This window comes from Oncorhynchus nerka, linkage group LG2 (genome assembly GCF_034236695.1).
Source record: "Oncorhynchus nerka isolate Pitt River linkage group LG2, Oner_Uvic_2.0, whole genome shotgun sequence".
Taxonomy (NCBI): Eukaryota; Metazoa; Chordata; class Actinopteri; order Salmoniformes; family Salmonidae; genus Oncorhynchus; species Oncorhynchus nerka.
The window spans coordinates 10915320-10927628 of NC_088397.1; the positions used below are offsets into that span (position 1 = coordinate 10915320).

Genomic DNA, 12309 nt, shown 5'->3' on the forward strand with positions numbered 1-12309 from the left:
TGTGGACCCAATGTCAATATAAAAGTGCCACTGGATCGACACAACACACCGTGTCTTCTGCCTGTCATCTAATCAAGCTTCACCATCAAGCTAAACCAGCGTAGCCATGACCAGGGTAATACAGGGCAGGGGATTTGTATTCACTATAAGAGCTGGCCATTGAGATATGAATATAGTGTCTTGCATAGCAGCTATAACCACAAAATCCTAATCATATCAATCTGTGAGAATAAAGCAACGTTTTTCAGCTAAATAATGCTAAACTATTTTTGTTTTATTAAAATAATATAGAGTTACTATATGAGATCATGCAGTTGATATGCATTATATACAAAGTTAAGAATTTATAATGATGTTTTTAATTATGAATAGTAATGACAAATTAATCACAATCAATAAATAATGATTAACTATATAAGAGCGTCTGCTAAATGACTTAAATGTAATGTAAATGTTAATTATGTAAAACATTTAAAATCATAGCCTTTATAATCTTCTCAACATAGGTGAAGAGGTCATAGGTTAAATCATTTTCTCAATCAAATCACCCTCTCAGATCATCTTCTATGAGGACAGGAACTTCCAGGGTCGCAGCTATGAGACCAGCAGCGACTGCCCCGACCTCAACATGTACCTAAACCGCTGCCAGTCGGTCAGGGTGGAAATGGGCTGCTTCGTCATCTACGACCGCTCCAACTTCATGGGCAACCAGATGTTCCTGAAGAGGGGAGAGTACTCCGACTTCCAACGTATGGGCTCCGTGATGGGCATGGGGGATATGACCATGCTGGAGTCCATCCGTTCCTGCCGCATGATCCCAATGGTAAGACGTCCACAGTTGGAGTTCCACCGTCTCCTTGTGTTTGATGATGACATGATTATATTTATGATGTTGTTCATGCTATTTCTCTTCATATAAAGAGTGCATTTTTATATTTTTGAGTAGCTAGATGTTCGTGAATGGTGATGAAGTTTGACTTACTAGGACTCTGTACATCTGATACTTGACGTGCTGTTCACCTGGGTCGTGTTCAGAAGGGCACACCGTAGCCAAACGTTTTGTAACAGAAAACTCAAATATGTCTTCTAATTGAACAAGTTTAGGTATTATCAAAACAGTTTGTCCCTAATGAACGTGGTCCAGGCCTCTATTACTGTATAAGTCATCTGACAAGCAATGATACTTATAATACTGGAAGCGTAGAGTACACACCCGGTAGTAACTGTCAATGTTCTCCCTCCCCAACAGCACCGGGGACAGTTCAGAATGAGGCTGTACGAGAAGGAGAGCTTCGGAGGCCAGATGCACGAGCTGATGGAAGACTGCGAGTCCATCCAGGAGCGTTACCGCATGTCCGAGATGCAGTCCTGCAACGTGATGGACGGACACTGGCTCATGTACGAGCAGCCCCATTTCAGAGGCAGGATGATGTACGTGAGGCCTGGAGAGTACAGGAGTATCAGAGACATGGGCATGAGCACCATGATGAGAGTTCGCTCCATCAGAAGGATCATGGATGCCTGTGAGGGTCAGCGGCATTGATGCCTGAGATTCCTGCTGTCCTGACATCCAAAAGGCACAATTCTCATTGAATGTAATAAAACTCTTATTTTGAAGTACCTGTTCTCTTCTTTTTTCTATCAAGTCTAATCTACCCATGGTGTTTAAATTACACTGGTTTATTCTGACAGGTGTCTGGAGAGGGGTTTCAAATGGTCTGAAAGAAAAAAAGTCATTTAAAAAAAAGTAATCATTTGATTTTGATACACCAAATGTGCACATAACATTCATTTATCAATAGCAAAAAAAAAATCTCTCTCTCTCTCTCTCTCTCTATATATATATATATATGCATTTTCTCACTGGCTCAATTGATTCAAAGTTAACCAATGTTACAGTACATCAAATTATATTACTCAGAAAGCCTGCTGTACTCAGAAAGCCTGCTGTACTCAGAACGCCTGCTGTACTCAGAAAGCCTGCTGTACTCAGAACGCCTGCTGAACGCCTGCTGTACTCAGAAACTCAGCCTGCTGAACGCCTACTCAGAAAGCCTGCTGTACTCAGAAAGCCTGCTGTACTCAGAACGCCTGCTGTACTCAGAAAGCCTGCTGTACTCAGAACGCCTGCTGTACTCAGAACGCCTGCTGTACTCAGAACGCCTGCTGTACTCAGAACGCCTGCTGTACTCAGAAATGTATAATCAATGGACTGGTTTAGAGAAGCTAGAGAAGTGATGTATAATCAATGGACTGGTTTAGAGAAGCTAGAGAAGTGATGTATAATCAATGGACTGGTTTAGAGAAGCTAGAGAAGTGATGTATAATCAATGGACTGGTTTAGAGAAGCTAGAGAAGTGATGTATAATCAATGGACTGGTTTAGAGAAGCTAGAGAAGTGATGTATAATCAATGGACTGGTTTAGAGAAGCTAGAGAAGGGATGTATAATCAATGGACTGGTTTAGAGAAGCTAGAGAAGGGATGTATAATCAATGGACTGGTTTAGAGAAGCTAGAGAAGAGATGTATAATGACAGGTAGCCTAGTGGTTAGAGCAATGGGACAGTAACCAAAAGGTTTCTGGATCGAATCCCCGAGCTGACAAGGTAAAAATATGTTGTTCTGAGCAGGTCAGTTAACCCACTGTTCCCTGGGTGCCAAATACGTGGATGTTGATTATGGCCCCCTGCACCTCTCTGATTCAGAGGGTTAAATGTGGAATTGAATGCATTCAGTTGTACAACTGACTAGGTATCCTCCCTTTCTTAACCAATGAACTGGTTTAGAGATGTTTGAGAAGTAATGTATAACCATTCAACTGGTTTAGAGACGTTAGAGAGGTAATGTATAACCAATGAACTGGTTTAGAGATGTTTGAGAAGTAATGTATAACCATTCAACTGGTTTAGAGACGTTAGAGAGGTAATGTATAACCAATGAACTGGTTTAGAGATGTTAGAGAAGTAATGTATAACCATTTAACTGGTTTAGAGACGTTAGAGAAGTAATGTATAACCAATGAATTGGTTTAGAGAAGTAATGTATAACCAATGAACTGGGTTAGAGACGTTAGAGAAGTTATGTATAACCAATGAACTGGTTTAGAGACGTTAGAGAAGTAATGTATAACCAATGAACTGGTTTAGAGACGTTAGAGAAGTAATGTATAACCAATTAACTGGTTTAGAGACGTTAGAGAAGTTATGTATAACCAATGAACTGGTTTAGAGACGTTAGAGAAGTTATGTATAACCAATGAACTGGTTTAGAGACGTTAGAGAAGTTATGTATAACCAATGAACTGGTTTAGAGACGTTAGAGAAGTAATGTATAACCAATTAACTGGGTTAGAGACGTTAGAGAGGTAATGTATAACCAATGAACTGGTTTAGAGACGTTAGAGAAGTAATGTATAACCAATGAACTGGTTTAGAGACGTTAAAGAGGTAATGTATAACCAATGAACTGGGTTAGAGACATTAGAGAGGTAATGTATAACCAATGAACTGGGTTAGAGACATTAGAGAGGTAATGTATAACCAATGGACTGTGGACTGGTTTAAAGAAGTCAGAGGAATTGGACGTTCCACGACCTCTGGTGGCTGATAATATTTTGTCAGAGGAACTCTTTGAAGAACATCTTCTGCATTGTGATTTGAGTTGGACATCATTTCCGTTGATAATAGTAGTTCATAAACGTGGACTGTATGTGAGCATCAAATGTGCAGCATGGATGTGTATCCCTTTTTCTGTTGTTGTTTTCTGGGGTGTGTTTTCTGAAACATTTCTCCTTTAATAGTTTCAACTGTATTCTTTGTGGGCATGATACGTTTTTGTAGCGACATCGAATGTATTCCGTTACAGTACATAACAACCAGACAGCGGTATACCTCTCCATGCTGCTTCATGTTGCTTGGTCAGGGATTCTTCACAATGGGGCCACCCATTTCACTGAACACAATAGATGTATTATAAAAGTAAGGTATTAGATAGGGGTCAGGCTTACAGTACATTGTGGCTATTCAATTTCAGAACAGATCAAAGTGTATAGTCGCCTACCTGCTTACATAATTCATGTATTACAGTCATCTGCTTTTTTTTATGCCCACGCAGGTACACACACACACACGCACGCACACACACACGCACACACACACACACACACACACACACACACACACACACACAGGAACAACACTCACTCACTCACTCACGCACGCACGCACGCACGCACGCACGCACAACTTAATGCACGCACGCAACGCACGCACACCCTACAACACAATACAAACACACACCACACAGGAACAACAGAATGAAAGACAGTTACCCTCTCTTGCACGTTGAGAGCCAAAAGGCAACCACAAAACCAACCCTATAGGAACAACTTAATATAAAGTGTTACCCTATAGGAACAACTTAATGTAAAGTGTTACCCTATAGGAACAACTTAATGTAAAGTGTTACCCTATAGGAACAACTTAATATAAAGTGTTACCCTATAGGAACAACGTAATATAAAGTGTTACCCTATAGGAACAACTTAATGTAAAGTGTTACCCTATAGGAACAACGTAATATAAAGTGTTACCCTATAGGAACAACTTAATATAAAGTGTTACCCTATAGGAACAACTTAATGTAAAGTGTTACCCTATAGGAACAACTTAATATAAAGTGTTACCCTATAGGAACAACTTAATATAAAGTGTTACCCTATAGGAACAACGTAATATAAAGTGTTACCCTATAGGAACAACTTAATGTAAAGTGTTACCCTATAGGAACAACTTAATGTAAAGTGTTACCCTATATTAATATAAAGTGTTACCCTATAGGAACAACTTAATGTAAAGTGTTACCCTATAGGAACAACTTAATGTAAAGTGTTACCCTATATTAATATAAAGTGTTACCCTATAGGAACAACTTAATGTAAAGTGTTACCCTATAGGAACAACTTAATGTAAAGTGTTACCCTATAGGAACAACTTACAGTTTTTTTTGATTGATTACACACTAAAATTAAAAGTAGTACACTATTAGCAAAACCTTACACTCAAGAAGCAAAACATCAGCCCATATTTGCACAACTATAAGCACATTGTCAACCTCACACTTGTTGCAAAACTCTACACACAGTGATTTACAAAACTCTACACACAGTGATTTACAAAACACACAGTGATTTACAAAACTCTACACACAGTGATTTACAAAACTCTACACACACTTACACACACAACAAAAATCTATCATGAAGTCACATCCTTGTAATACCAAAGCACTGACTGTCAGATTACCACACCCTCCAACCTATTGGTTCAACACAGTCATCAGGTGTGCAAACACTCGTTTGCTTAATTGTAGACACACCAATCAGGTGTATTAGCACTATAAAAAGCAGCAGGTGAGTTCATCGGCCTTCCAAGCACAATGGAAAGAGTCAGAGAAAGAGGAGGAGGAGGAGGACGAGGAGGACGAGGAGGAGGAAGAGGAAGACAAGAAGGTGCTCAAAGAGGACCGAATCTGACAAATGAGATCCGCGCAACACTGGTTGACCACGTTGTCAACCACGGCCTGACACTGAGGGAGGCTGGACTGCGAGTACAGCCAAATCTAAGCCGATATACAGTGGCAAGTGTGATGAGAACATTTAGACTGGAAAATAGGTATTGTAAAAATATCATCATATCAAAAACATCTGCACGGTTTCAGTAACTGCTTACAGTACTGTATTCTATGCACTATCAGCACTTCTGTTACCTTTTCCTGTGAAATTACTGTACTATTTTATACTGTTTTTTTTCTACATAGGATTGAGGGTCAGGGACGACAAGGGGGAAGGCCTCCTATGTTCACAGAACAGCAAGAGAGGGAGATAGTAAACATGGTTTTGGCCAACAATGCTATAACATTCAAGCAGCTCCAAGCTAACATTGTCAATAACCACGCCATTTTCAACGATATCCATCAGGTCTCAACATCAACACTGGCACGCATCCTAAAAAAAAACATATTCAAATGAAGCAAATTTATCGAGTGCCTTTCGAGCACAATTCCGAAAGGGTGAAACGACTGCGGCATGATTATGCAGAGGTATGTATTCACTTTAGCAGTGTGATCTTGCATACTGTCTCATAATATTTTACTGTACTGTAATATGTATACTAGATCTACACTGAACTACACAATTTTGCCTGACACTGTTTTTCAGAGAGTTTTACGAATGGATGGAGAGGAGATCCAGCATGAGTTCATTTACGTAGATGAGGCTGGGTTCAACCTGACGAGAACACGAAGGAGGGGAAGAAACATCATTGGCCACAGGGCTATAGTCAATGTCCCAGGGCAACGTGGGGGTAATATAACACTCTGTGCAGCCATTACACAGAATGGGGTCCTCCAAAGCCATGCCCATATGGGCCCTTACAACACAGCACTCATACTTATATTCTTGGACCAATTGTACAACATAACAGCAGCAAATCACATCGATCATATGCAATACATTGTTGTCTGGGACAATGTGTCTTTCCACCACTCTGCTCTGGTTCAGAACTGGTTTCAGCAACATCCACATTTCACCGTCCTATATCTTCCACCATACTCTCCATTCCTCAACCCTATAGAAGAGTTTTTCTCGGCATGGCGGTGGAAGGTATATGATCTCCGTCTCCAGGCTGAGGTACCCCTCATCCAAGCCATGGAGGCCTGTGACCAGATGGAGGTAGCAGCAATGCAAGGATGGATTCGTCATTCAAGACGTTTCTTTCCAAGGTGTCTTGCTAATGACAACATTGCCTGCGATGTTGATGAAATTCTCTGGCCAGATCCAGCTAGGCGAAGAGACAATGTCTAGTTATTTATTATTCTATTTTTTTGATCTTACAATACGTAAAGTGACGTTTGGTTCCAGTTTTATGAATCTCCATGTCAACATTTTGGGCGTGTTGAGAAATAAATGAGTTTCTTCAGTCTGCAACATTGGTCTTGTTTAGTGTTTGGTGAATTTACATTATATTTGCACTTTGTTGATAGTAGCCTACTCTAATCATAGGGAAGTAGAAGTGCTAAAAGTGTTTTAGGTTTATCACAGCAGAGTGTAACTCGTGCAAACAGAGTATAGTAATGTGAAACGTGTGTGTTTCATATGGTAACAAAGTGTGGTTTTTAAAAAGAAGTGTATAGTTTTTACAAGAGTGTTTAATTTTGCAAAGGATCTGTAGTGTTTTGCTAATTGGGTGTGTGGTTGTGCTAATTGTGTGTAGTGTTTTGAAAATACGGGCCCTGTTTTGAAAATCGTGCTTAAGCAATCAAAAAAAACTGTAATATAAAGTGTTACCTATAGGAACAACTTAATATAAAGTGTTACCCTATAGGAACAACTTAATGTAAAGTGTTACCCTATAGGAACAACTTAATATAAAGTGTTACCCTATAGGAACAACTTAATATAAAGTGTTACCCTATAGGAACAACTTAATATAAAGTGTTACCCTATAGGAACAACTTAATATAAAGTGTTACCCTATAGGAACAACTTAATATAAAGTGTACCCTATAGGAACAACTTAATGTAAAGGGTTACCCTATAGGAACAACTTAATATAAAGTGTTACCCTATAGGAACAACTTAATGTAAAGGGTTACCCTATAGGAACAACTTAATATAAAGGGTTACCCTATAGGAACAACTTAATATAAAGTGTACCCTATAGGAACAACTTAATATAAAGTGTTACCCTATAGGAACAACTTAATGTAAAGGGTTACCCTATAGGAACAACTTAATATAAAGTGTTACCCTATAGGAACAACTTAATGTAAAGGGTTACCCTATAGGAACAACTTAATATAAAGTGTTACCCTATAGGAACAACTTAATGTAAAGGGTTACCCTATATTAATATAAAGGGTTACCCTATAGGAACAACTTAATGTAAAGTGTTACCCTATAGGAACAACTTAATATAAAGTGTTACCCTATAGGAACAACTTAATATAAAGTGTTACCCTATAGGAACAACTTAATGTAAAGGGTTACCCTATAGGAACAACTTAATATAAAGTGTTACCCTATAGGAACAACTTAATGTAAAGTGTTACCCTATAGGAACAACTTAATATAAAGTGTTACCCTATAGGAACAACTTAATGTAAAGTGTTACCCTATAGGAACAACTTAATATAAAGGGTTACCCTATAGGAACAACTTAATATAAAGTGTACCCTATAGGAACAACTTAATATAAAGTGTTACCCTATAGGAACAACTTAATGTAAAGGGTTACAACCCCTATAGGAACAACTTAATATAAAGTGTTACCCTATAGGAACAACTTAATATAAAGTGTTACCCTATAGGAACAACTTAATATAAAGTGTTACCCTATAGGAACAACTTAATGTAAAGGGTTACCCTATAGGAACAACTTAATGTAAAGTGTTACCCTATAGGAACAACTTAATATAAAGTGTTACCCTATAGGAACAACTTAATATAAAGTTTTACCCTATAGGAACAACTTAATATAAAGTGTTACCCTATAGGAACAACTTAATGTAAAGTGTTACCCTATAGGAACAACTTAATGTAAAGTGTTACCCTATAGGAACAACTTAATGTAAAGTGTACCCTATAGGAACAACTTAATATAAAGTGTTACCCTATAGGAACAACTTAATATAAAGTGTTACCCTATAGGAACAACTTAATATAAAGTGTTACCCTATAGGAACAACTTAATGTAAAGGGTTACCCTATAGGAACAACTTAATGTAAAGGGTTACCCTATAGGAACAACTTAATATAAAGTGTTACCCTAGGAACAACTTAATATAAAGTGTTACCCTATAAAATGTAATATAAAGTGTTACCCTATAGGAACAACTTAATATAAAGTGTTACCCTATAGGAACAACTTTACCCTATAAAATAAAAGTGTTACCCTATAGGAACAACTTAATATAAAGGTTACCCTATAGGAACAACTTAATGTAAAGGGTTACCCTATAGGAACAACTTAATATAAAGTGTTACCGTATAGGACCAACTTAATGTAAAGTGTTACCCTATAGGAACAACTTAATGTAAAGGGTTACCCTATAGGAACAACTTAATGTAAAGGGTTACCCTATAGGAACAACTTAATATAAAGTGTACCGTATAGGACCAACTTAATGTAAAGGGTTACCCTATAGGAACAACTTAATGTAAAGGGTTACCCTATAGGAACAACTTAATGTAAAGTGTTACCCTATATTAATATAAAGTGTTACCCTATAAAATAAACGTAATATAAAGTGTTACCCTATAAAATAAACTTATTATAAAGGTTTGATTCCTGCTGGGGCCACCCATACAACAATGTATGCACATATGACTGTAATCTCTGAATATTACCATTTCTTTTCATTAGGATGATGTACAGGTAACTGCACAGATAATGGAAACACTTGAGTAAATGAGGGATACAAAGTGTATTGAAAGTGAATTGAAAATGTATTGGAAACAGGTGCTTCCACACAGGTGTGGTTCCCATCATGCTTAGGATCGTGCATACAAATGCTGGGTAGGCCATTATTTTGGTTACCATGGCTATGCATGCCCCCATAGGCTGACATTGCCCCATCCACAGGGCTTGAGTGGTCACTGAATGGTTTGACGAACATGAAAATAATGTAAACCAAATGCCATGGGGGACTCTGGAGCGGCCCCTGAGACAGGAACACTTATGGGGGATTCTGGAGCGGCCCCTGAGACAGGAACACTTATGGGGGATTCTGGAGCGGCCCCTGAGACAGGAACACTTATGGGGGATTCTGGAGCGGCCCCTGAGACAGGAACACTTATGGGGGATTCTGGAGCGTCCCCTGAGACAGGAACACTTATGGGGGATTCTGTAGCGGCCCCTGAGACAGGAACACTTATGGGGGATTCTGGAGCGGCCCCTGAGACAGGAACACTTATGGGGGATTCTGGAGCCGCCCCTGAGACAGGAACACTTATGGGGGATTCTGGAGCGGCCCCTGAGACAGGAACACTTATGGGGGATTCTGGAGCGGCCCCTGAGACAGGAACACTTATGGGGGATTCTGGAGCCGCCCCTGAGACAGTGTTTTCTGTCAAACTAAATATCACAGTATCTTTCAATGATATTGAATGTAGCTACTGTATAAACACTTGAAGATTTCACATTTGCAGTTTTTAAATAACACAGAATATTATATTGCTGATACACTCAAGGAGCAATTAAAACAACCCCCATATTGCTTTTGCTACTTTTTTTAATACTATTTGATACTATGCAATATAAATGGTAAGGTACACCTTTACCTACACCTTACCTACCACTTAAAGGTAAAATCAACTATGTTTTGGTATTGTTCAATAGTCCGCAGTTTGCATCATGATCCAGTATCTTGTGAACTTGACTGCTGACATGCAACATATTTCGGGACTGTCATCAACAGTGGAATACCAAAATATCATTTTGGAGTGGAAGTTTCTTGTGTGAACTGCACAAACCTATTCCTAATGCAAAAGAAATAGGCATGAGCATAGCCTATAAAGTTAAATAAAGGTTAAATTACAATTAAAATAAAATACGTGTTTCCCCTAAATGGTTCATTATGAGCACATCATTTACATAAATGAAATGTTGAAGATAAATTAAAATCCATAAATAGTTTATTCAGCCTTCAGAGTCTATTTCAAAGAGACTATACAATACGTCTAAAAGGAATCAGACCTAATCTAAACCCTTTTACCTTACAGAGCACTAAATGATAACTCTTTGCCGTGAGCGTGGCGTTGATTTAGAGTACAGTACAGTGTTGCTCGGCTGACTCAGCGTTTTATACAATTGGGCGGTAGATTCTTCTGGAGCTACATCAAGCATAAAAGGCAGCACGCCAGTAGGGAGAACAACAGAAATCAAATAACTGTGACCATGAACGGAAAGGTACTGTAATGTGGGGCTGTGATCAAAGTCTGTGCACAGTGCTGAACTGTACGCCATCTGGCACTGGAACTATGAATCTAGGATGCATCAGAGCCCATTTCCAATGGGAAATATATCCTTGATGTGTGTGTTTTTAGACTCAGAACACTATGATAACTACAGATTACTTATAACGACTTGTAATTATAATCATGGTTGCATTGTTTGATTTTGTCAGACACATTACAATTATTATGTAGAATAATTTCTGAAGGGGATAGAATGTATGAGTTTTTGCACATCAAAATCAATTGGTTTCACGTCAAGATGTTTAGACTTTCCAAGCATACTTTGTCTTTCTCCAGATCATCTTCTACGAGGACAGGAACTTCCAGGGCTGCTCCTATGAGTGCAGCAGCGACTGCTCCGAGCTCTCCTCCCACCTGAACAGGTGCAACTCCTGCAGGGTGGAGAGTGGCATGTTCATGGTGTACGACCGGCCCAACTACATGGGCCACCAGTACTTCCTGAGGAGGGGAGAGTACCCTGAGTACCAGCACATGTTAGGCTTCAACGACTGCATCAGGTCTTGTCGTATGATCCCCCAGGTAAGCACTTCTGCAGACAGCACAACAGACCACAACTATTCACAACCACACCACAATGACCACAATCATCGATGCCATAAAACTATCTTACACTCCAAAATCGAAGTCTGTCTAAAGTTCACACCTCAAATGTAATCTAAAGTCAACATAAAAACACATCCAATGCCATCGGTTGTGTAGATCCAGCTAAATGCCTCAACCGCAAATGAATGAAAAGGATAACAATTATACCGTATTGTGCTTATCTTTTCATTTCTTTTTAGATTGTGGCATATTGCATTGTATGCCATCCTATCAACCAAGCTCATCCTGTTCCGTTAATAGATGCGTGAAATGTGTTATTTTCTTTCCAATAGCACATGGGCCAGTTCAGGATGAAGATCTACGAGAAGGAGAACTTCGGAGGCCAGATGCACGAGGTGATGGACGACTGTGACTCCATCCAGGAGCGTTACCATATGCCCGAGATGCAGTCCTGCAACGTGATGGACGGCCACTGGGTCATGTACGAGCAGCCCCAATTCAGAGGCATGCAGACCTACCTGAGGCCTGGAGAGTACAGGAACACGAGAGAGATGGGAATGGGAAATGATGAAATGAGGTTCCAGTCCATGAGGCGCATCAGCAGCGATGCTGCCTTTTAAATGTGCTGTCTTTAAAGAGTGCAACGACTTTTTAATAAACATTTTAAAGCTTATTTTTTTGCAGCGATTGTCTTACCTTATTTCCACCAGCCACGGCACTGTAAATTACT

At 39.2% G+C, this 12309-nt stretch overlaps 2 protein-coding genes across 2 annotated transcripts; both read left to right on the plus strand.

The window, feature by feature from the left end:
• Window positions 1-26: 26 nt before the first annotated feature.
• LOC115126935 (gamma-crystallin M3-like) lies at window positions 27-1617 on the plus strand. Its single transcript, XM_029656567.2, has 3 exons — window positions 27-115; window positions 557-823; window positions 1250-1617. The coding sequence occupies exons 1-3, from the start codon at window positions 107-109 to the stop codon at window positions 1541-1543; spliced, it is 570 nt and encodes a 189-aa protein (XP_029512427.1). The 5' UTR covers window positions 27-106; the 3' UTR covers window positions 1544-1617.
• Window positions 1618-10876: 9259 nt separating this feature from the next.
• Window positions 10877-12252, plus strand: LOC115116848 (gamma-crystallin M3-like). Its single transcript, XM_029645321.1, has 3 exons — window positions 10877-10968; window positions 11313-11555; window positions 11912-12252. The coding sequence occupies exons 1-3, from the start codon at window positions 10957-10959 to the stop codon at window positions 12197-12199; spliced, it is 543 nt and encodes a 180-aa protein (XP_029501181.1). The 5' UTR covers window positions 10877-10956; the 3' UTR covers window positions 12200-12252.
• Window positions 12253-12309: the final 57 nt, after the last annotated feature.

What these genes read in the sequence shown, in the direction of transcription:
- LOC115126935 (XM_029656567.2), top strand. An exon ending in CCTGCCGCATGATCCCAATG is followed by an intron (nt 824 to 1,249) that starts GTAAGACGTCCA and finishes CCTCCCCAACAG; the next exon opens with CACCGGGGACAGTTCAGAAT.
- LOC115116848 (XM_029645321.1), top strand. An exon ending in CTTGTCGTATGATCCCCCAG is followed by an intron (nt 11,556 to 11,911) that starts GTAAGCACTTCT and finishes TCTTTCCAATAG; the next exon opens with CACATGGGCCAGTTCAGGAT.